General features: G+C 45.1%; 2 protein-coding genes across 5 annotated transcripts; one reads left to right on the forward strand and one right to left on the reverse strand.

Annotated features, from left to right (window-relative positions):
• Positions 1 to 11,242: 11,242 nt before the first annotated feature.
• LOC136545957 (uncharacterized) lies at positions 11,243 to 15,298 on the forward strand. Of its 3 annotated transcripts, none has more exons than XM_066537920.1 (10): positions 11,243 to 11,656; positions 11,753 to 11,814; positions 11,903 to 12,046; positions 12,254 to 12,364; positions 12,448 to 12,643; positions 13,654 to 13,712; positions 13,817 to 13,869; positions 13,936 to 14,161; positions 14,642 to 14,750; positions 14,838 to 15,298. In XM_066537920.1, exons 1-10 carry the CDS (start codon positions 11,374 to 11,376, stop codon positions 15,098 to 15,100), a joined length of 1,506 nt encoding a protein of 501 aa, XP_066394017.1. In that variant the 5' UTR covers positions 11,243 to 11,373; the 3' UTR covers positions 15,101 to 15,298. The 3 variants fall into 3 exon arrangements, with proteins under 3 accessions (XP_066394017.1, XP_066394018.1, XP_066394019.1); XM_066537921.1 differs by having other exon boundaries at positions 11,244 to 11,656; positions 13,939 to 14,161; XM_066537922.1 differs by having other exon boundaries at positions 11,461 to 11,656; positions 11,731 to 11,814.
• Positions 15,299 to 17,432: 2,134 nt separating this feature from the next.
• LOC136541783 (cytokinin riboside 5'-monophosphate phosphoribohydrolase LOG) lies at positions 17,433 to 21,608 on the reverse strand. 2 transcript variants are annotated; one of them, XM_066533878.1, is made up of 7 exons: positions 21,196 to 21,608; positions 20,505 to 20,602; positions 19,842 to 19,872; positions 19,159 to 19,258; positions 18,978 to 19,048; positions 18,062 to 18,205; positions 17,433 to 17,979 (listed from the first exon to the last, which is right to left on the reverse strand). In XM_066533878.1, exons 1-7 carry the CDS (start codon positions 21,388 to 21,390, stop codon positions 17,788 to 17,790), a joined length of 831 nt encoding a protein of 276 aa, XP_066389975.1. In that variant the 5' UTR covers positions 21,391 to 21,608; the 3' UTR covers positions 17,433 to 17,787. The 2 variants fall into 2 exon arrangements, with proteins under 2 accessions (XP_066389975.1, XP_066389976.1); XM_066533879.1 differs by having other exon boundaries at positions 17,433 to 17,939; positions 21,196 to 21,606.
• Positions 21,609 to 25,432: the final 3,824 nt, after the last annotated feature.

Genomic DNA, 25,432 nt, shown 5'->3' on the forward strand with positions numbered 1-25,432 from the left:
TCAAGTGCCATATCCTAGAGTGCATCAATCCATTCAATGGGATCATCCCGTTGATAACATATTGGGGAGAATTCGATGAGGAGTAACTACACATTCCCGTTTAGCAAGTTTTTGTGAATATTACTTGTTTGTTTCTCCTTTGGAACCTCGTAGGGTGGAAGAGGCACTTGATGATCCGGATTGGATGATAGTCATGCAAAAGGAGTTGAACAACTTCACTTGGAATGAAGTCTGGTCCTTGGTGAAAAGACCCAAGCAAAATGTGATTGGAACCAAGTGGGTCTTCCGCAACAAGCAAGATGAGCATGGCATGGTAACAAGGAACAAGGCAAGGTTGGTGGCTCAAGGATTCACTCAAATTGAAGGCTTGGATTTTGGGGAGACCTATGCACCGGTGGCTAGGCTAGAATCAATTCGCATTCTACTTGCCTATGCCGCTCATCATGATTTCAAGCTATATCAAATGGACGTGAAGAGTGCATTTCTCAATGGCCCCCTATCCGAGTTGGTGTATGTAGAGCAACCATCGGGCTTTGAAGACCCCAAATATCCAAACCACGTCTACAAGCTCAACAAGGCTCTCTATGGGGTCAAACAAGCCCCTAGAGCTTGGTATGATTGTTTGAAGGATTTCCTACTCAAACAAGGTTTTGAGATAGGAAAGGCCAATGCTACTTTGTTTACTCGCAAAGTCAATTATGATATATTTGTTTGCCAAATATATGTCAATGACATAATATTTGGTAGTACTAATGTGGCTTTTTGTTAGGAATTTAGTAGGATTATGACAAATAGGTTCAAGAAGTCCATGATGGGATAGTTAAAGTTCTTCCTTGGATTTCAAATCAAGCAACTCAAGGATGGCACGTTCATAAGTCAAACCAAGTACACCAACGACATGTTGAAAATGTTTAACTTGGACAAGGCCAAGCCCATCAAGACACCCATGCCAAACAATGGACATCTTGACCTTGATCAAGGAGGAAAGGACGTCGATCAAAAGGTATATTACTCCATGATTGGATCACTTCTTTACCTTTGTGTATCTAGGCCCGATATTATGCTTAGTGTGTGCATGTGTGCAAGATTTCAAGCTAATCCGAAAGAATGTCATTTGATGGCCGTTAAGAGAATTTTTCTGTATTTAGTGCACACTCCTAATCTTGGCTTGTGGTATCCTAAGGGCTCCACTTTTGAGTTACTTGGCTATTCCAATTCGAATTATGTCGGTTGCAAAGTAACCTGAAAGAGTACTGCCGGGACTTGCCAATTTATTGGTCGATCCTTGGTGTCTTGGAGCTCTAAGAAGCAAAATTCCGTTGCTTTGTCCACCACCGAAGCCGAGTATGTGGCAGCCAACGCTTGTTGTGCCCAACTACTTTGGATGAAGCAAATCTTAAAGCACTTTGGATGTGAGTTAACCAAGATTCTACTTTTGTGTGACAACGAGAGTGCCATTAAGTTGGCAAACAACCCTGTAAACCACTCTCAAACAAAGCACATAGACATCTGGCATCATTTTTTGAGAGACCATGAAACCAAAGGAGATATCGCCATTCATCATGTGAGCACCGAAAAGCAATTAGCCGATATCTTCACAAAGCCCCTAGATGAGTCAAGATTTTATGCTTTGAGGAGTGAACTAAATATCATTGATTCTCGTAATGTGGCTTGATCCCTTGCACACACATTTTGTTTGATCTAGTTAGGAGAAAAGAATTAAGAAAACATTGTGTGACACTTTCAAAATCTATTTTATAATTTTCATGAGTGGCTATTGCTTTGTGTTGGTTGAATGAAATCTAGTCACTTGTGAAAATGTTAGTGTCCATCATATTTTTGCCCCACATGGTAGAGTGAGTGCAGGTTGAGGTGTTTTTTAGTTTCCCTACGTCGGAAGTCCTAACGTAGGTCGAAACTCCCGACGGTCGAAAGTCATGGCTCATGTCGGAACTCCCGACCGCCGGAAGTCCCGACATACGCTAGGAGTCCCGATGTAGATCTAAGTTTTTGACCGCGCCACATTGTTTCACCTACTCATTTATAACCGGCCCGGTCTCTTTTACTACGGTTACTCTCTCCATCCCCACACTCCCATCGCCCTCGTGATGCCCTAGCCCTTCCATGTGCCGCCCCCACCCTTCCTCACTCCTCCTCGCGCTGTCACGCCCTATCCGTGGCTCCGGCCTGCCGGAGGTTCCGGCTACCCTCCCTTCCGGTTACGCTATCGGGAGTCCTGTCGGCTCTTCCGACCACCGCTCGTGCTTCGATCTCCTTCCTCAGCTCGGTGGTGTGGTGGGGATTCCATTCTTGGTGGTGCTCAGGATCGTTGATTTGTTCGTGGACTGTGATTTCATCCTTCTCCATCTCCTCTTTCCTCGATTCAAGGTACTACCGTGGCGCCCTAACCCTATTATCAATATACCTTGCGCTTTGCCTCTATTCTTTCTCCCTCTCTACTCCTCTGTCCTCCTTGTATGAATGTGTGTTGCGATTTGAAGCCCCTTGAATGGGTGGTCACCATGTGTGCTGGAAGTCCCGACGGCAGTCGGAGGTTCCGCCCATCGGAACTCCCGACGCCAGGCCAGAACTCCCAGCTGTAGGAAGTCCTAACTATGGCCAGGACTCCCGACCCTAGGGTGACCACTCCATTCATGTTTCTTCAATTCTCGATGTTCATTCACGTCTTGTTGTATTATTTCTTAGTTCCACTTCGTGTTCTTCGTAGTCATGGACGGTGGCAGTCCCTCGCATCATAAGGAGAAGCAATCCAAGAAGAACCAAGATCGTGTCGCTATCCCCAAGCCGTTTGGCCACACCAAAGTGGCATATCCCCGTGCTGGTGCTGGAGGTCCCTGTGCTACTGGTGGTGGTTCATGTGCCTATCACCATGATGATTAAGGATCATCAGCTGCCGCTCCTCCTCCTGCTCCTACCTTTGTTGGGGATGTTTCGATTGTTGATGCTGAAGAAGAGGCTCTTGAGCGTGCCGGCCGCACCATTGCTGCTCCACCGACTCACACCCTGACTTGTGGCCCAGGCTTTGTCTCTCAGCTCGTTCCCTTCCTGGGCATTTCACCAGTCATGCAGGAGCCTGCCATGGCTCATAATCCTGCTGGTGGTTGGACTCCTCTACCAGTGGACTACCATCACCGGGTTAAGGATATTAGGTCCATGAGGGGAAGAAACCTTTATGCTGAGGATGAGAAGGATCTACAGCTTGAGTATCGTTTCTGGCACCCATTCCATTATGACTTCTATGATTCCATTCTCTATCTGAAGTTTTTGAAGAAGAGAGAGCCACCGGTCCTTCAGATGAAGTGCATTGATGCATACTCTCTTGGTAAGTACAAGGAGCCCGAGCTGGAGTAGCTGGTTCGTGATATACACTCAATGGGGTTGTCGTACTTGCTGAAGTTTAGGAAGCATTGGAACATTGAGCTCATCTATCAGTTTTATGCTTCCTATCATCATGAGAGACTGTAACACCCTGGTGTTATGCCAGCATTTAGGCACTGCAAATCGTGCATATTATGCATCATCAAGCATCCTAATCATACATGCCTAATCATGTAAATAATAACTGAAACCCTGCTTCGAAACATATGAAACATGCTCGTGAAACATGAATGTTGCATACACTTGTTTAGAGTTGTTTTTGCCCAAATTATGCTTGCTAGGTAAGTAAAACATGTTTGGCTATGATTGTAAATCATCTAGAATTATTTAGCACAATTTTTGGAGCAAAGTTTGTTTTTAAAATATTACCAAATTTTGCTTTAAAAATAATTCTTCAAAATTAGGGTTTTGAATTAATATTGAGTTTAATTTGGTAATCAAAATCTATTTGGAAATTGACTTTGGTTATAAAAGCAAAGTTGTAGATATTGAAAAATGGAACAAATTTCATTTTTACACCAAATTGTGAAAATGCTTTTAAATGGCACAAAATGGAATTTGAGTTCTGTTTATTTGAGAAATAAAAAGAAAATTATTTCATTTTTGCTTAACAGGCCGCCGCCCCGCTTCTCGGCCCATGGCCGAAGCCGGCTCGGCCTGCCACCGCGCCCGCCGCTCGCCCGCCCCGCGTCTGGCCCAGCCCACCTTGCGTGCCCAGCCTGCCTCCGCGCTGCGCCGCGTCCCGACCAGCGCCAGAGCGCGACCGCTGCGTGGCGGCCATGCGCCGGCGATGCCCGCCGCGCGGTAGCCATGGCCTGCCTTCGCCTCCACGCGCTCGCCTTCATCTGCTAAGCCCGCGGCGCTCCCCACTTCACTCTCCCGCGCTGCCTCTCTGCTTCGCCCGCACGAGCTCTGCTCTCTCGCCACCGAGTGCCACCGCAGCCCCGCCGGAAAAATCCGTCGCCAGTGCTCCACCACTGCCCGCAATCAAGCACACATAGCTCCACCTCGCTCTCCGGCACCTGGTGCTCACGGCTGTGACACCTTTTGAGCCAAGGTAGAGCGTTTTGCGCGTTTTGCCGCCGTCAGTCATGGCGCCGCTGTGCTCGGCCACCGTGGAACGCGTCCTCTTTCCCTCCTCCATCCTTTTGAGTTGCCTGCTCAGGTTCGGCACTCTCTTGCGGACCCCGCGCGCTCACCCGCTTGCCCAGACCCAGCCGGCAACGGCCGCCGGCCCGCTGGTAGCGCCCACGCCGCCGTGGTGTCTAGAACACCGGTGTGGCGTGGCTCCTTCGCCCGGCCGAGCTGGGCCAGGATGGCTTGGGCTGAAGCCCCGAGCCAGGCCGTCGCCCTCCCCTTCTCTCGGTCTGCGCAGGCCGAATGTGGCCGTGGGCCAGTTGTTTCCACGGGCCGGCCCAGTAGTCATAGGAAAATTTTGTTTTCAGTTTTCTTTTATTATTTGGAAAGAGAAATGCTTTGAAAAATGTTTGTATACACAAATTTGCTCCAAATTTGTTGAAACAAATTTTGCTAGGTTCCTTGTCACTAGATCTACATGATAAAAATATTGCATGTCATTTTTGAGACACTTTTCTGTAGAGCTTTAATTAATTCTTGATATTACTGATATCTTGTAAAATGGTTAGTAAATCCTATATGTATCAGAAAAATATGATTCTAAGTTTGTTACTCTTCTTGTGTAATGTACTTCCTAGGAAAAATATGTGTCATGCATGTACTATAGAAAAATTATGAGGTGTAGTTCAAGTGCCTTTAATGGCTAATTTTTGTTATTTTTGCTAGAGAGCAAAATTTGAATAAAACATGCATGTGATAATTTTTGTACAGTGATTATTTGTTGTGTAGAACATAGAAAAAATATTTCATCTGTTGTTTGACACTGTTCACAGTACAAAGTATTTTCATGTTCATAATCATGACATATCTTGTTATTTTTGTGTAGGCTAATCCACTCATTCAAATACCATAAAAATCTGATGGTAGACTACTTAGGGTAGTACTGTGCTATGGGAATTTTCTAAGATTTTTCTAAGCAATAAAAATAGATGTTGCTATTCAAACCTATTATTAATTAGGGTTTAATCAAGTGTTGCTTTATGTGTGATTAAGAAATTAGTGAAGCTTTGGTGTATCTTTGAAGCATTTAATGAGATGTGTTGACTTAGCATATTAGTAGTAGAAGAGAATGCAGTAGATGACATGTGCTTGTAGTATATGTTTTTGGATGATGTTGACTACCTTGCATTCAAGCATATCCATTGTATTCATTTCATCCGATGCACTTTTTGCATAAGCACTTACGCACATGCATCATATAGGATCGCAAATCAAGAACCCAGTTGTCATACCCAAGGAGCCTGAGGAGCAGCTCGAGGTGCAGCCACAGGAAGTGCCCGAAGCCAACGAGGACGTTGAGGAACTTCCGGAGTGCCCCGATCACCGCCCGAGCTCCTTCGAGAGAGGCAAGCCCCGGAGCATTTTCTCCCCGGTTTGCAATTGTTAATTAAATGCTTTACTTTAATTGATGCATTATGTTCAGGAGTTGTTTGCAACCATTGCTGCATTATACCTTGTCTACCTTTGTTATACTATATATTTGTTACCCTGGTATCCACAGTCGAGTCAATGCTTAGCTGGCTTAGACCGGTAGAAGTCGAGTGATTTCCTATCACCTGCGAGCTATAGGTGGTTACCTGGATCTACTTGGATAACTATGTAGTCATGGTATAACTAAGTGTTAAATGAAGTTGAGACCGGACAGAGACTTACAGAGTTTTGAACTGTAGTGCTTTCCGTCTATGTCGATTAAGGACCGACCGTTGTTGGGCCTCGAGTCATGTTGAACGCATGCCTTACATTTAGCTGGCCGAATAAAGTACCTTTCGACCACGAAGCTTGGAGATTATTCGGGTCGAGTAGATTGCCCGCAGCGCACTGTACCAGAGCAGGTGTGGTAGGACACGGGGGCGAGATGATAAGACCAAAGTGCAGTCGGTCGGCCCCTGGGTACATGTGGTTCCTGGCAAACTCGAGATTCCTGGATAGTTAACTCGATGACCGATATCTCACTTTAGCGAGTGAGTGAGGTTTGTGTAAGAAATAAATCACCAGCTGGTTAGGAATCGATTCGAATCGCCATCGCTCCTGGATAGTGAGCACTTGACTTGAGTTACTTCATCGTAGTAATGTTAATGGAACACTTGGATAGTTATAATGAATATGACATTATGGAAGTGGTTGATGATCATGGGTTATCATTATTTGCTTAATCACATGTTTGCTCTAGTATAGGTGCAAATCTAGTCGATAGGTTAATAATAATTAACTTGACAATAATGCTTTTGGAAAGGTTCTTGAAATACTAAAAATGCCTCTTTCTGCAAATGAGTCATCCACCCTACTATAAAGCCCTTCATAATCCTTGGTGTCACTTTATTTTCGGTTATGTCGGGTAAGTCTAGCTGAGTACCTTCTCGTACTCAGGGTTTTATTCTCACTTGTTGCAGATGGGCAGATGTATTACGGCTACTGTATCAACCGCCTTTATCCTACGATGGGTAATGCTTAGGACCATGGGCATGGTCATTCCTTACGTCTCGTCTGATGCTTTTGTTGGAGATGATCATTAGCTGGCACTGTATTTGAACTCCGTGTGAGTGTGTGTGGTTTGAACAAATGGCTTCCGCTACTTCTATTTGAACTCATTTTGTAATAACTATGTTTAAACTCTGATGTATCTGAGATGCGAATTTTTATGTAATATGTGATGGTGACCGCTAAACTTATTACGATCTTGGTTGGGATGTGAGTTGGTTTGAAATCCTTCGTGATTTCACGGACTACCGGGTTATATGGGCTTAAGTTTGTTAAATCGTCTGCTCTGGTGGATGATTTTCTTACTTAATTTCGTATAATTGGTCGGTTCTGTTACAAGACCCTACCAGTGTTGTTGACTTTATTCATTGGACCACTGAAGGCAAGCATTAAAGGTGGACTTCATCACTTTCTCTCGCCTTCTTGGTTTGAGTCACACTGACTGCACTGCACCTGAGTTGACTAAGTATGACGACGTAGCTTTGGAGGAGAACCAACACATGTACCTTGATGGACATACAGCTGATGGACAGATAGTATATCTGAAGCCATATTACTATGTTCTTAATAACATTCTGAGACAGATATTGTATCCGAAGCGAGGTGACTCCACCTTCCTTCGTGATGATTCTCAAAAGGTGCTTCAGCGATTTGGAGATGAGTTTCAGAAATTTTCCATCAGCAGATACTTTTGGAACAAGATACATGATGCTACTGAGGATCCGGTGAAGCATCTTCCCTATGCAGCATACATTATGCATGTCATTGAGCAAGTGTTCGGCATTCGGTTCCCCATAGACACTCAGCACAATCTTCTAAAGATTTCCAACAAGACATCCATCTCTACTGCAAGAGAACTGAGGGAGAAAGGTGCTGCAGCCAAAGCAAAAGGGAAAGGTGTCTCAGGTTCTCGCTCTCGCTGTGGTGCTTCACCACCTACTGCTGATGCTCGCTCTTCTAGTGTCGAGCCCCTCTCTTCCTCCTCCTCGGGTAAGAAGCCAAGCAAATTCAAGTTCCTCATGACATACATGTTTGGACAGTGTTGTGCTAGTGCTTAATGTGAGCGCGATATGCAAGAGAGGCTCTACCAGTTGGAACAACACGTAGGGTTTGTGTCTTCTCCTCCACCGCTGTTTGTGCCTCCCCATGATCCATTGGCTTTATATGATGAGGCTTGTGCGCCATACGAAGATGATGCGACTTCTCGCCCTAATGGCAAGGGCAAGGCAACGGAAGAAGATGAGGAATACATAGAGGAGGAGGAGGATGAAGACAACGATGGTGGTGAGGACAGTGACCAAGATGAGGATGATGACTACGAGGATGAGTAGTTGGTTGTCATGCGGCCTACCCCTTTTGGCACTTGTTGACAAAGGGGGAGTGTTAGGCTTTGATATCTTGTAATAAGTTAGTTATTGGTCATTTTGTTTTGAGACTTAAAAACCTTTATCTTGTGTAAACAATTCCGTGTGGTGGCTAGCTTGTGATGGACAACTTTATATATATGTTTGTGATGAATGATTGTAGGACAAGTAATGGTTATTTATCTAACTTATTCACTTGTACTTGTCTATACTTGCGATGGTGAATGATTTTTGGATGGCCATGTGTTGCTTCGAGTTTTTCACTTTGAAATCTTGGCCATCATACTCTTTTTTACTTGTTGTGTGAAATAATGTGTCATATTGCATTTCTTTTCATGGGTATCTATTTGTTCACACACACTTGTTGCACCCCACGAATTGCAAAATTTAGGGGGAGCTTTTGTCTTGATGTATGCAAATCATGTATAGATGATTCTAATTGAAATTCAAATTCATGCATACATCAAGGGGGAGCTCTTCATAAATTTTGGGATTCAGAAGCTTTAAATTCTTTCATTCTTATAAAAGCCTAAGTTGGATGTCATCAATTACCAAAAAGGGGGAGATTGAAAGTGCATTTGCCCCCTATGTGGGTTTTGGTGTATTGAGGACATACAAATTAGGGACTAATATGATCTTAATGAGATATGTCGCAGCTATTAGTCCTATGAAAGATTCAAAGAGTTGATAAAGATGAAATGGTATCCCTCAATTCTTGAAGTTGTAAAAGCGAACGAACTCAAAATGCTCTCCAAAGGTTTTGTTTTTGTTTTTGAGTTTAGGATCCACCGCACTATAAAGAGGGATACAAACTTAGTTGGTCTGAGGAAGATAGAGTGCTCAAGCATATAAATAAAATCAAAAGAGAGACACTCTAGCACTCCACGAACACATAGAATATTTTTCTGTGACTGTGGACGTTGGAAGTTTTGACATGAGTCGGAACTCCCGGCAGTCGGAAGTCCCGACCCAAGTTGGGAGTCCTGACATCGGTGGTTCTGCTGGCAGACTGTCTGCGCACATCGAAACTCCCGACGTACATCGGAAGTTTCGACCGTCAAAACTCCTGGACCTTGTCGGGAGTCCCGGCACCTAGAGCTTTACTGGTTGACTGACTGCGCATGTCAGAAGTCCCGACGTACATCGGGAGTTTCGACCATCGAAAGTCCTAATGTTTGTTGGGAGTTCCGACATTGACTTGCATACGTAGACTTCTGACCCTGTGTGAACAGTGCTTTATGTTTACGTCGAAAGTCCCGAGATCTACGTCGGAACTTCCGACGTAGATCTGAACGGTTAGATTTCTACTAAGAGTATAAATACCCCTCTCTTCAGTTCTAACCATTACGGACTCATTCACAGCTGATCTAACTTCGTCCCAACAGCCCCTAAGCAAGAAAGGCACCCTTCTCCTCCCTCCTTTGCTCTAATCTTTGATTCCCTTAGGGTTTTGAGTGAAAGGAGAGTGGATTAAGTGAGAAAATCACTATGGCAAGCTTGAGCACTTGATTTCTTCGTCAAGCCGGTTAATTTTGCATCTATTACTCTTGGGGCTTTGCCCCTAGCCGGCTAGGCATTGCCCAAGAGCTTCCATCTTGTGGAAGAGCCTTGGAAAGTTTGTATTACCCTTTGATTTCTTAGTGGAAAGCTCAAGTGATCTTTGTGGTCGCTTTGAGAGAGGCAAGGAGGTGGAAGAGACTCCGACCTTGGTGGTCACCTCAACAACGAGGACGTAGGAGCTCCTTTATGGGGTTATCGAACCTCGAGATAAATCCTTATGTCTCGTGTGCTTGTTGTTGTGATTGCTAGAGATTACTTGTATTTGTTTGTCTCTTTCTCTCCCAAACTTCATTTTAGGGTTTGGACTCGATCTATGGTTTGGAGGCATTACGACGTCAAGGGAGTGACCCAACATCTTTACCAAACCACTAGGAAGTGGGGTTGTAAGATTATTTATCCGCAAAGTTAAATTTGGCACTGCTTTTGTAGTTCACATAGGCGTCGGGACTGCTGACGTTTGTGCCGGAACTTCTGACGACGTCGGGAGTTCCAACCCAAACGTCGGGACTTCCGACATTGACTGACAAATTTGAACTTAACATTTGCAATTAATTTTTAGATACACCTATTCACCCCCCCCCCCCACCCCCACCCCTCTAGGCATTGTTAGATCATTTCAAGCTCCATAAGAAGTGCAAACGCCATTCGACGGAGATGTAAACCAAACATGTCTACAAAGTTCATCATAGACACTACTTCTTGCTAAGACGTGGGCATCAAAATTTGATTGCCTCCCTTCGTGAACAAACTCAACAAAAATGAACTCGCATGATCTAGCTCTAATTTCCTGAACAATATGTCAATAAGTGCCCATGCTCCCTTCCCGGATACTCCTAATAAAATCCGTCTAGGCCTAGCTCTCTCCTCTTTTCCCGGCGAAGCTGGCCGGCTCTGGTTGTGTCCCAACTCCCAAGTCTACCCAATAATTTCAGACTTGCTCCAGATTTGAAACCCACGTTCCATTTTTAGTTAAACAAATAACCCACCTTCTAAAATTCATATCTGACACATCAAACTCCGATTGACTTAGTTAATCTTCCTAAATTTTCATATAAATTCAAGATATATTGGTCGAAACTAATTATATGTTTTTTGCTACATAATATTTTTTGAGGATTTATATATTCATAGGGGTAAGGTTTATGTGCGTGCGTTTATACGAGTGAGTGTGCGTGCATGCGTTGTAATGTGTAATCGCAAAAAAAAAAAGAATTAGGGTATGCTCTTAGCACGTTCAAGCTCAATTTTTACTGCAGCTGAGAATCTTAAAACCCTCGATGTGCAAATTCTCTCTGGGCCAGGCCAATTGGACCGTGGAACTGGCCCTAGCGAAACCCACGCATCCTTCTCCTCCCGCTCCGGCCCAATCCGTTCACACATTCAATTCTCTCTCTCTCTCTCTCTCTCTCTCTCTCTCTCTCTCGTCGCCGTCGAGATGCTTCGTGGCTCCGCCGCCCTCCTCCGCCGCCTCGCCCCTCGCGTCTTGGGCGGTGGCTGCGGAAACACGACTCACCGGCGCCTCCCTCCTCCCATCGCCCCCTTCCTCCACGCCCGCTTCTTGTCTGCCCCGACCACCTCTTCCTCGCCGCCTTCTTCGTCTTCAGCTGCCGGCCAAGACGAGGAGGCGGAGGACAGAGAGCTCCCCAAGATTTCCAACGGTGATGCAGGCGCTCTTCTCAGCATCTCCGTCGACCGCTCCGGCCTCTACAACCCTCCAGGTCCGCTCCGTCCGCCTCTTCTCTTTCACGAGCACTGGTGTCTGGGTTTGGGGTTTCTGATTATCTGATAGTAGGTGTTGTGTCAAAATGCGGCAGAGCACTCGCACGAGTCGTCGTCGGACTCCGAGCTCGTCAAGCACATCAAGAGCATCATAAAGGTGCCAGCTTCTGTTTCTATGTTAGTCTCTGTTGCTCGCATTGGGGAAATGTTAATTGCCAATTTCGATGTGATTGTGGTGGCGTTAGTTTCGGAGTGGGCCAATCAGCATAGCCGAATACATGGAGGAGGTGCTGACGAACCCACAGTCAGGATTCTATATCAACCGTGATGTGTTTGGGGAATCAGGGGATTTCATCACCTCGCCGGAGGTCAGCCAGATGTTTGGAGAGGTAAAACTGGTGCTCACTAATCAATTGCTTTGTCAACACTGTTGTGAAGAACATTGCACTGTGCTGTATTTAGTTACTTAATTACGATCCAGTAATGAACTGTGTGTTCAGGTAATAATGTTGCAAGCATAAGCTGTGCTGTTTTTTTTTTCCAAACCAAAAAGGAATTAATGAGATTCATGGATGGACTGTGCTGCTATGGTACAGATGATTGGTGTATGGGCAATGTGCCTCTGGGAGCAAATGGGAAAGCCAGCGAAGGTGAATCTGATCGAGCTTGGCCCAGGACGAGGAACACTCTTGGCTGATTTACTTAGGGTATGTTTTATTGCTAGCGTCTATCATGTATTGAAGTTTCATTGTGTTGTTCTTACTTCTTAATGGTTGCCTTATTTCAACAGGGCTCAGCAAAGTTTGTTAACTTCACCAAGGCACTCAGCATTAACTTAGTCGAGTGCAGCCCCACATTGCAGAAACTCCAGTATAATACTCTGAAATGTGAAGATGAACATGTTGATGATGGCAAGAGAACAGTTAGCAAGCTTTGTGGAGCCCCCGTTTGTTGGCATGCCTCCCTCGAACAGGTTCCCTCAGGATGTATGAGGCTCTTTTCATTTTGAATTGGATCTTTCACCTTCAACCTTTTGGATTTGAATTAATGATCTCTATAGAAGTTGGTATTGTCATAAACACTTGTATAATTGACTTTTACACCATTCATCTTAATGGTATATTGGGTGAAAAATTCGAGGCCATTTACCAAATGAGATTAGTGACAATTTTAGGATCTGCTTATTTAATCAGAGTCAGTCAATTCCCTAGCTATAGTTAATATGAAAAATCCCAGGTAGGTACTCCCTCTGTCCCTGAATAAATAGATTTCTAGAGTTGTCTTAAGTCAAACTTTTAAACTCTGACCGAATTTCTAGAAAAATTTGTCAAGATTTATGATATCAAATTAGTATCATTAGATATACCATAGAATATATTTTCATAATGTGCTTATTTTATGTCATACATGTTGTTACTGTTTCCTATAAACTTAGTCAAACTTAAGATAGTTTGACTTGCATGGATTCTAGGAATTGATTTAGTTGGGAATGGAGGGAGTAATTCAAACATGCGCGGACACCCACACCTATTTTATTGGGGTATGGAATCTGCCATCGTATATGACAAGGAGCAGCAGTATTGGTTTATGAAACTGCAGTTTACTTTTCTAAGGACTACCAACAATAACAGCTATTTGCCTCAACTTACTGTTAACAAATTCAGTTTTGATGGGAGTAAACTTAACCCACTCTTATAGTCGTAGGTAAACGCAAAATTGAGATTTGAATGCAAGTGTTGGTACACCTTATCACTGGTCTAAAGCATCTACCTTGCCATTGCTGATCAACTAGTTTAGTTACTTCATGCATGGAATATGAATAATTGTTCAACCTGCTGATGGTCTAAGCCCTTTGTATCAAGTAGCAGACAGTTTTCCATTTTGAAACTGTTTAAGTTCGTACATTTGCCTTTTGTCAAGTGTCAACTTTGTTTCTTTTAAACTTCTTGATTGGGGGCTTTTATGTTTCTCATATTTGTAACTATCTTATATGCAGCACCAACCATAATCATTGCACATGAATTCTATGATGCCTTACCGATCCATCAGTTTCAGGTTTGTTCCCATGATTAATTACCACAAGTTCTTGTTGTGCTTATCCATTCACCAACTGAGTTTATAGTCATTGCGCTGAACAATCCTTCTCTCTCTTTTTGCAGAAAGCATCACGTGGCTGGTGCGAAAAGATGGTGGATCTTGCAGAAGATTCCTCGTAAGCTTTACAAGTTACATTTATGTACTTTTAACCGTAAGGAAATGTGTAATGCTTACTTTGCAGCAGGTTTCGGTTTGTTCTATCTCCCCATCCCACACCCTCTTTAATTTACATCGCCAAGCGTTGTGGTTGGGCTAGCTCTGAGGAGCTTGAGAAGATTGAGCATATTGAAGTCTGCCCCAAAGCGATGGAGCTTACTGAACAAATTGCAGATAGAATTAGTTCGGATGGCGGAGGTGCTCTTATTATTGACTATGGAAAAAACGGAATAGTATCTGATAGTCTCCAGGTTTGGATTTTAAATCACTTCACTGTATCTAAAGTAAACTCAAAATGTTGCCTGTTTAGTACTACTGTAACATAAATTCTTGAAGCCTAGTAGCTAGTCTTTGTTGATTTCGTAGGCACATGCTCTCACAATCAAAAAAAAAATTGCTGATGTTCTGAATATTTTACAATACTTACTGTGGGTACATGGAAAATGATATTTCAAGACAATATTGTGATTTTACTAGATTGTGTAAATATAGGGCATTAGTAAGTGCTCAAAGTTGTGCTTTGGGGACTTTTGATTCATAAACGCTGCTTCTTTTAGACCGCAAAACAGTAATACCTAAATTCAAGGTCCTGATCTTATGCATTATTCGACACACAGAGAGCTAGCCTTATGGATATTTTTTTTTTTTTTGTTGACATGTCTTGTATGATAGCAAATAGCTATTGTCCTGGATGAATGTGTTGGGCACTAAGTAAACTATAATAAATGCAGGCCATCCGTAAACACAAGTTTGTCGACATATTAGATGATCCTGGCTCTGCTGATTTGAGTGCCTATGTTGATTTTGCTTCAATCAAGCACTCTGCTGAGGAAGCTTCAGGTCTGCACTGGCGTTATTAACTCGTGGCTATAGTTTTGTTGGTAACATTACCAGTTCTTACATGAGACTACCTCATAACTTGTGCAGATGACATCTCAGTCCATGGGCCAATGACTCAATCCCAGTTCTTGGGTTCTCTTGGCATCAACTTCAGGGTAGAAGCTCTCCTGCAGAATTGCACCGAGGAGCAGGCTGAATCATTGCGAACGGGCTACTGGCGACTAGTTGGAGACGGGGAAGCCCCATTCTGGGAAGGCCCTGAGGACCAGACACCAATTGGAATGGGCACCAGGTACTTGGCCATGGCCATTGTCAACAAAAAGCAGGGCACGCCCATTCCATTTGAGTGAAAACTCAGGCATAGCTATCCCCTTCCTCCAGAGTAGCGACAAATAAGTGTTGTAACTCCTATAGCATTGTTGAGGGATTTTGATGATCAAACCAGGCAGGGACAATTTTGCTCTGCTTTCTCCTATACACGCAAAACATGGCCTCATGACAATGTACGCTACTTTCTTTTGTGAGGTAATGAAGATGTGTTGTACCTACTCGCCTGAAGCCATTCATAATTGTGTTGACATTTTGCCATTACAATGTCCCTCTCTTGTCAAAATGTGCTTCTGTATGTCAGCGTCTGCTATCATTCAAAATGTGAGCAGCCTTGAGAAAGAAGCGTGTCGTGTCGTGCATTTGTTGGCCTGCACCCTGCAGGGTCAGCCTGTTTAGATGGTAGTATACTGCATGATGATGGCATCGGTTTCGGACCTTTGCTGTTGCCCTTTCCCGGCTGGTCTCCAAGGGGACAATAGATTAGCATTGACCCTTTTACCTTACCCGTGCAACGCGGCAGCTTAGCTTACCTTGTATGATCATTTGAATTGGGTAAAGTAAAGCATTAGGCATGCGTCAATGCAAATATCAAGCAAGTAAGCTACCAGCTCAAGTCATCTAGTCAAAAATGCATATACTGATCACTTCAAAGCATGCCAATTTCCGGTCAATTAAGTATTTATCCGATACCAACTACGCATACTCTTTGGCACGGTGGTACCAAAGCAACCGTAAAACAGAACCAAAGAAAGAGAAAGAACAGAAAAGAAAATGGATACTGGTAGACTTTGATTGGAAAACTTGCATAGTCTACCGGTCGTCTATTACCGACGAATCACTGGGCAGCCGGTAATACATGCAGGTGTCGGAATGAATCCGTCTACAATACATGGAGCCTGTCCTGTCCTGTCCTGTCCTGTCGTCGGTAAGATGGGAAGAGACGCAGTAATTATTTGACAAAACCATATGCAGATGAATGAACGCCCTGTTCGCTTGGTTAAAAGTACGGTTGACTGATTTGTTGTGAAAGAAAAATACTATTCGTTGACTGAAAAAATACGGCTTATAAGCCAAACGAACGGGGCGGTAAGCGGAGGGGAAACGGGACCAGAAAACGGCCTGAAACCGTCCACGGCCGGAAAGAAAGAGCATCAAGCGAGCCGTCGTCACTGGAATGTTATTCTATGCTGAACGTCAAGACTTGGGTGAAGCATAGCATTGTTCTTGTTCGCCTCCTAAACAAACACACGTGTGACGCTGTGGCTGTGGCCCCCTCGAGGAAACTGCTGCATTCTTTCCTTTCCTTTCCTTTCCTTTCCTTCGCTTTCACATCCACGAGAAGACTAATGATAATTGATGACATCGATTCCTGCGAAGATGGCGCCTCGTGATTAAATGTGATGTTTAGATACTAATTAGAAGTATTAAATATAGATTAATTACATAACTCATTGCATAAGCCGTGACTAATTCGCGAGACGGATCTATTAGGCCTAATTAGTCCACGATTAGCGAATGTGGTACTTCAGTGAACTTATGGTAAACATGGATTAATTATGTTTAATAAATTCGTTCATGTGAATTAGTCCTGGATTATGTAATTAGTTTTATAACTACCTCATGTTTAGTCCTTTTAATTGACATCGAACGTTCGATGTGACATGAACAACTCCCGTGAACTCACGTGTTTACCACTTATTATCAATAGATTCACAGGCTATAGCACGCTTTGTACATACCATCAGAGCAGCACTCGGTCGGGCAGTCCCGTGTGGTGTGTGGTGCAACAGTGATATTCTGCTGCATCACTCACTGCGCGTGTGCGTGCGTCATACTCGCAAGCAACGGGATCGGCAAGAAAAGAAATGAGATCCGTACGCTACCTGTGTGTGATGGGATTCGATCCCACCCTCACTTACCTAAAGTACCCGCCCTAACTAACTCTGCTGATTGTCACGAAGATGTCCGGGCCCACTTGACGAGATGCAAAGTCGTGTCATGATTTTCTGTCTCGATGGCTACCCTCCCTAGTGTCGGGGAACACCTGATCACCAATGTCAAAGCTCGCTCGCTTTCGAGAGAAAAGAGCACCAACCGAAAGCTCGCGACAGGCGCCACTCCGGTCGCCGCCGCGAGACCCACCGGCTGTCCTGCTGCCCCCCGCGGCGCTGCCGACAGCCCCGCGCCCGCCGGACGCACGGGCGGATTCCAATCCCATCCGTCGCCCGCCCCGGACAGCGACGACGGAACCGCAAACCCCACCCAGCACCCAGTAAATAAAAAGCCCAAAAGGCCAACAAGAGCAAGCCTTGTCTACACACACAGCGGGACAAGCACAGCATCAGACTCTGGTTAAATTAGAAATGAATCGCTTGCATTGCACTAGTTTTGTTTCTCCATGATCCATCACACATGCGAGGCTGCGAGCGAAACTATCAATCGCCACATACCGGGGGAATATACATACCATGCCTTCCATCCTTCCTACTACTTCTAGGAGCAAAAACCAAAAGAGAGCAGCAATGACAGACACAGAGATCCACTGCACTGCACTGCGGCTAATGATGCTACTAAGTAGACACTGTCATCCATCCCAAAAGAACAAATTGACAGGCTGATCTGAGCTAGAGCTAGACAACGTCCCAATCTTCTTTGTTAGATTATTATACTAGATAGAAGATGCCTACTACTTTGGGCCGGCCGTCGGTCAGAATCTGGTTAGGGGTAGGCCAGCCGACGTCCTGATGATCAGGAGGAGGCGATCCCGGGCTCCAGCTCTGGGGCGAACCCGTGCGCAGCGGCAGCAGCCGGCATCTGATCCTCCCACACCAAACCGACCTCGTACTCCGGAACATACTCCTGCGAGAATCACACGTGCGCAAGGCGTGAGTGTGAGAAACTGTCAATCAAATGGTTCGATCGGTCAGTCAAAATAGGCATCCCCTACTTGGAGAGCAATCACTTAGGAATCGGAATCTCACCTCAAGCTTCAGAACAAGCTCCTTCGCCGTAGGAGCTGAGATGATGATGCACCGAGCGTCCTCCTTGATGAACCCTTCGTTCACAGCCATGTCGATGAAGGATAGCAACGGGTCGTAGAACCCATCCACGTTCAGAAGCCCAACCTGCAGGTGAATATTTACACTCGGTTAATTAGACACACGACTATATAGAGAGTGAGAAAAGAAGCTAACATGCAGAGATTAGCAGGTTATCAAATTCCAAGCTAGTGATGATTGCAGCCTATTCCTCGCAGATAGGATTCGCGTAGGGCCAATAATCCTGTTAATATAATACTGCAGCATATTTTAGCAATTCGGTGGGGCCATCAGGCTCCAATAATAGTAAAACAGCTGACTAAGTAAAGTCGATAACAATGGGGATCGATTGTTGAAATCTTTCATCTGTCTATCATTTGTGGGCGGCTCACCAATGCGGAGCAATTGTTTAGAGAGGTTGCCAACTGCACATTCCCTTTGAAATGAGAAGTTTGACCAGTACAAGATCCACCAGAATCTCTCTGTCAGTTTCGTCAAAATATTCATGAGGTATTAAGTGGACAAAGCGGCGCGGATCTCATGCTCCCCCAACTAAGTTCCAATTAAAACACCTGTGGGCATTAAGCGAACTAAATAAACTAGACTAATAATGCAATGGTTTGCCTCTGGCCATCCAAAACCCCAGCTATCACATGGGCACACCATGCGCCACGAAGCCATGATCAAGGCAAGTCGTTTGCAGAAAAAGATCGCAGTATCTCTAGTCTAACGACTTTGTGATAAACTAGTGGATTATTACAGAATTGCTAGGACAAAAAGAATTCTGTGCCGCACATGCCGCTTAATTGGGAGTAAGTTTTGGTTTTGGATCCAACAAGGTATCAGGATGAGTTGTTACCGGCTTCTTATGGATTCCTAGTTGCGCCCAGGTGATGACCTCAAGCAGCTCTTCCAGAGTTCCATAGCCGCCTGTAATGTAACGCCAAGAGAGCGTGTCAAATTTGGAATCCTATGACCATCAATCAAATCCGCAAGAAAACTGTTGTGTACCAGTACTGTACTGAATAAACCAGCCATACCAGGCAATGCTATGAAGGCGTCAGCAAAGCGAGCCATCTCAGCCTTCCTCTCATGCATGCCGGAGACCGCCCTTACTTCCCCAACAGGCTCACCAGTTACCTGCCGAAGAAGAAATTAAGAATATAAGCATCAATCTTACGACCTTTTAAAGATGGATACTTAAAAATGCTCTACTGAAATTAGAAATGCAGTACCACATGACCTCATCCTTCTTATCTTAAACTATTACAAAATAGAACTGCCTAGTTGCACATAGAAGCACTAGTCAAGGGCGGACCAGGACCAAATCTACTTTCAGCATAAGAAAGTACAAGTGCATTGCAACAAGTAAAGAACACAAGACAATCACACAACATGCAATGCAATGCAGTAAAAACTTGATAGCAAGCAAGATCAGTACAGTAGCAGACCGGTAAAATCATAAAGCCTGAATCCTATTGAAGTACAGCACACGATGTTTTTTTTGGTAAGGAGCATTAGATTCATATGATCGATATAAATGCATCATGTCTCCCTACACAAAGGGTCCCCTTGTTATTTATTGGTGCTTGGTGTCTACTTATTGTTCACTCAGATGCAAGCCGTGCGACTACAGGCATCACGAAGGCAGCCAGACATGCATTCCAAAGACAGCAGCAGCAATCAATGCATGCAAAGTCTCCAGGACGTAGAAGAGGCTCACCTCTCTGGGCATCAAGGATTTTGGGATGACCCTGCAGTCAAGAAAAGAGGGGAAACAGAAAGGCACGTCAGTTTATTTGTAGCATAAGCAGTCGAGCAGGTGAAAACACCAGACCATGGCCTTTCCCATTGCAGGAAACTGGGAAGCCAGGGCTAGCTCAGGCTAGGCACGCCACAGCAAGAGCCTCAGGCCCTCTAGAGAGAAGCAGACTAGGAACTGCACAATTATTAAGGCAAACAGGAGAAGAGGAGAGCATTAGCCCCCTTTAATGTTGCAACTTGCAATTCGATACACATTTGGAGCATGCAGCAGAGTGGCCTTTTGGAAAACCAGGCCAAAAGGCATTTCCATTCCACCCCTGTGATGAAGCCCAACCCAGTTAAATTCAAAGTGGCTCCTGCTGAAATGATGCAGCAAGAGACTCACGTCTCAACGGCATACCCGGGGGGCAGAGCCACGGCTGTGGCAATCAAAAGCTACCATTTTGGTGCAAGAAGGCACAGGAAGCATGCACTCACAGCAGCAGCAGCCAACCAGGACCAGGAGCAGGAGCAGGAGCGCTTCTCATCAAGGAGAGCGAGCGGCTGGCACGCACACAGCAGGCAGCAGCACAACTTGTCTAGTCTAGAGATAGAGAGGGAAGGAAGGGGTTAGGATGCTCACCCAATCACATGGCGCCCTCCATCATGAACTGCATGAGAGACCAGCCCCATGAGGCCGATGGAACCTCCCCCGTAGACCAGGTCTATGCCCCTCTCCACCTGGCACCAGGAAAATCGAGCAATTCACTCATCAATAGCGAAAACATGTAGAAATGCAGAAAAAAACAAAAAACGATATTTTTGCTACAGAATTTGGATTTTGGTGCGCCAAGCAAGCAAAGATTGTTCATCCGCGGAGGCAAATGAGGTCACCGCGCGCCGCAGCCCAGCACCATCCATTTCATTATTATCGTCTGGGACGAGGACGACCGTTCAACTACGAGACCACCGCCCAAAACGGCAAAGACTCGCGGCGCCTTTCGGCTCCCCCGATGGCGAGCAGCCGAGCAAGGCTCGCCGCGTCCCAGCCGTGAGCCGTGCAGAGCGCGGGTGCATGATCACCTAAGGACGGGACGCGCGGCGTGCGCCACGGCCGCAGTTCTCGCCGCAGCAGCAGCACACGCGTCCGGCCTGCCGCAGAGGCGCAATCGAGTGGAGCGAAGCAAACAAGATGGCAGCAACAAGGCGCGGGATTTTGATCTGGGACCAGACCGGGCGGCGGTGATTCACCCCCACGAAAAGATTGGATTTTTTGACCGTAAAGGCGGGATTTTTTTAGGTGAGGGAGAGGGTGGAGGGGCAGCGTGACGTACCAGCTCCTTGCCGAGCTCGACGGCGGCGTCCTGGTAGCTGGCCTTCCGGCCCTTGGCGCTGCCGCAGTACACGCAGATGCGCTGGAATCGGGACCGCCTCTCGCCGCCGTTCATCCCTGCCTGCGCGGCAGCCGCGACCCCGGTCGCTCCGGCTCTGCCGCCGCTCTTCTCGGCCACAGCCGCGTCCATTGCCATCGCCGCCGCGGTGCTGGGGGTTAGCCGCCGATCGATGTGCTTGTGCTAGTCCGACGAGGTGGTGGCGCCGCGGAGGGAGGCCGCGCGGTTCTTTTGGGTAGGTGGGCGCGTGGGTGTAGCGGGAGGTGAGGGTAGGCAGCTGTACACGGGAAATTGCGAGTGCTCCGACGACTGGGATTGCGATGCTGGCTGCTGCTGCCTCGGCCTGAGCTTGAGCCGGATGGCGTGGGAGAACGCGTCAATTTATAGTGAGCTTGGGAGGTTGAACGGGAGGGGCCTCCAGGCCTGGGTTGGTGGGTCCAACATTGCTGGGGCTGCCAGGGCCCCACCTGTGGTGCTAGGGGCTTTCTCGCCTTTTGTTTTCTACTAGAGAGGGAGGACAGAGAAGGATGGTTTCTACTTTCTGCTGCTAAAATCCATGCTTGTTTTCTCTGTCAATTTATCCTTTTCTTTTGAGGAGATCCTCCTGTCTTTATTCACCTGAGTGTAAAGTGAAAATTTTGGTCTTGGTCAAGTTTAGAGCTTTGTCGGAAGAGCTGATTGTGTATCAACTTTAAATTTCGTAGTGCTAGTCTGTAAGGATTATTTAAATGTAAGAATTATTATCTCTATCCCTGAATAAATAGATTTTCAGCTTGTCTTAAGTCAAAAAATTTAAACTTTGACCAAATTTATAAAAAAAATATCAAGATTTATGATATCAAACTAGTATCGTAGATGTACCATAAAATATATTTTTCATAATGTGGTCATTTATGTCATAGATGTTGCTACTCTTTGCTATAAAGTTAGTCAAACTTGAAAAATTTTGACTGACACAAATTCTAGTACTTAATATTTAAGGGTGTGTTTGGTTTCTTTACTTGGCACTTCGTTATCTTACCGAGTGAGGATTTTGAGCGAGGCTATGGGCGTGTTTGGTACCCTTCCCAGCCTAGCTAGGCTGCATTTGCCCAGGCCAGATGCATGCAACAAGGGTTGTTTGGTTGCATGCATCTGTGGAACCAGGCTAGGTTGAGACAGTGTTTGGTTGCATGCATGTGTTTGCAGATTTAAAAAGCCCATGCATGGATCATTGTTTGGTTGGCTGCATACAACAAGTTGTAGTCACCTCTTGCATGTAGTGGTAACATTACCACCCACTAGTTGGCATCAGATATTACATTAATTTCCAAATGAAAAAACCTACTAGCAAGGCAATAACTACTGCTATTACAAGTATAAATGAACTGTGACACAAGCGAAAGTTGTCATTTCCATCATTTTCTAGTAGAGGTGCACTGACAGGTTGGAGGAGAGGTGGATTTTCAGGTTGATCACCATAGAAAGCTAGCAAAGCTTCATTTCTTGTTTTGTATTTTTTGTAGCAGTTTCCCTTGAAACCATCTACTTGAGCATGTGCTTCGGCCCAGCTGGAGTAGACCCCAGGCTCCTTCCCAATATGAACAACATACCAAGCCATAGATGTACATGTTCTCAGATCAATCAAAAAACATCACAGGCAATGGATATGTGCTCAGATTAATCAAAATAACATCACAGACAATGGGCATGTGCTTAGATCAATCAAAAAACATCACAGGCAATGAACATGTGCTCAGATCAATCCAAAAACATCACAAGCAATGGACAAGTGCTCAGTTTAGTCATAAAGTATCACAGGCAATGGACATATGCTCAGATATAAGAAAACAAACATCACAGGCAATAAGGTAAGTGCTCATAATGAAATTGTGCAAATCACAGGCACAGGCTGGTGCCCATATCAAGTTCAGAACCACAAGGTTCACATCATTGGCAATGGACTCATGGTCATATTGCCACCACTAGGTTGATCTAGGTTGTAGGTGTAGGGTTATCTAAGACACTAACTATATGTTAGTGTTAGTAAGTAAGCTATGCAGGATCAGATCAACTGCACAAAAGAGAAGGTCAACCCACTATGCATCCACCAGTTGTAGTTAGGTATGCACAAAAGAGGCCACCACTGCACAGGGACAGGCACTGCATCAGAAGACCACCATGATAATGCAGGCACTACACAAAAGGATCAACCCCAAGCTGTGAAGCCTTCACATATAGTAGTGCTTGGCCAAGTAGGTCCTTAGCCACAGCACACGGTGGGAGTCAGACATCTTGACAAAAGCTGAACCCAAGGCCTTGTTGTCCAGCAAATGGCCATAAGCACACATCAGTGCTTCTTCAGTGAAGCCTGGCACAAACATAACAGCACCATACAGCTCAGGGTGGAAATCCTCAACCTTGGTCGACCTAATAGCATCAGCAACATCCTTCACTACCTCTGCCATGTCAGTGAACAGAACAACATCCTCTTCTGCCAGCATGGATCTCTTCCTCTTGTTACCAACTCCTCCCTCACTCTTGGTAGCCTTAAGAGTCACAGTCTTGCCACTATTCAGGATCTCAATAGCATCAGTCTTTAGTGAGCTCTCAGCACAGTCAGATGGTGTGCTAAGTAGCTCATTGGAGCCCATAGCCCACTTGTCTACTGCCTGACCATTGCCAAAGATGGCCATCATCTGCTTGTAGTGTTGTATGGGCTTGTTGAGCTGTGGAGCATCATTGGGATGGTCCTGCATAATGAATTGTCCCTTGTTAGCCATAATGACCATAGAACTATTGGGTACCACTAACTTCATGACCACAGAACTCTTGCAGGGCCTTTGCCACCTTATTCAGGTGCACTTCTTTGAAGCCCTTATCAGTCCTCACTCCAGTGGTAATGAGCTGGCACATCTGCTTCAGCACAAAGGCAGATATGGGCTCAGTCCACCTCAGAGAGGTCCTCTGCTGAGCAAGAACCTGTGATGCTGGTATGAAACCAGTCACATCATCCCCAGCAACCACAATGTCACCAGCCAAAAGACCACCATCCAGTCCAGGGAACACAAGCTCATCAGCAGGCATCATCTCCTCAGCCATAGCCTAATTCATCATTGCACATGCCTAGAGCCTCAACATAGGTGTATTATGTCAAGAAGAAAACATCATTGCACATGCCCAAAGCCTCAGCATAAGTGTAGTATCATAGAAAATTTATCATCATTGCACATGTCCAAAGCCTCAGCATAAGTGTAGTATCACAGAAAATTTATCATCATCATTGCACGTGCCCAAAGCCTCAGCATAAGTGTAGTATCAGATGAAAAAAACAGCATTTGTCCATGAATAAAATCACAGCATTTGTCCAGATTCTCAGAACAATTAACATCACAGCATTTGTCCATGAATAAAATGAATTACAGGCAACTTAATGATACATAATAGAACTCCAGATTCTAGAAAGACCCCTATTAGCCCACATGTGATTAGCCCATTCATCCCTCTGAAGTGCCCAGGCAGCATTATCATCCATATGAGCAGGATGGGGCTGACTATTTGTGTCATTTGGTACCCAAGAGAACTCTTCTAGAATAACCTCATCAACCCCAAAACTAAGGATCTAGTTATGCATTATACAACATGCAAGCACAAGCTTGATTTGTGTCCTCAAGCGATGGAATGGTTTGTTGGTGTCAATGATACGAAAACGGTTCTTCAGAGCCCCAAATGCCCTTTCTACAGTTACTCTCAAACTAGAGTGCCTCAAATTATACAACTCTTTGGGGTTGGTTGGGTAGTTCCTATTCCCATATTCTTTAAGATGGTACCTACAACCTCGATAAGGAGGAAGAAATCCAGGTCGACAAGCATATCCAACATCTACTAAGAAGAATTTGTCTAAAACAAATGTGGAGTTCAATTAGATTCATCATTTTGTAGTTACATTTGCTTCTTATTATCACAGATGATTTAATTACCTGGTGGAACCCTCAACCCATCCTCTCTCTGTAATGCATTAGCAAGAATTGTGGCATCATGAGCTGATCCCTCCCAACCAGCTAGCACATAGGTAAATTTCAAGTCAAAGCTAACTGTTGCTAGCACATTTTGTGTGGGGGCATTCTTTGTACCCCTAAATGCAGCTTGCATCTTGGCTGGAACTTTGGCAAATACATGAGTCACATCAATGGCCCCAATG

This window comes from Miscanthus floridulus, chromosome 3 (assembly GCF_019320115.1).
Source record: "Miscanthus floridulus cultivar M001 chromosome 3, ASM1932011v1, whole genome shotgun sequence".
Taxonomy (NCBI): Eukaryota; Viridiplantae; Streptophyta; class Magnoliopsida; order Poales; family Poaceae; genus Miscanthus; species Miscanthus floridulus.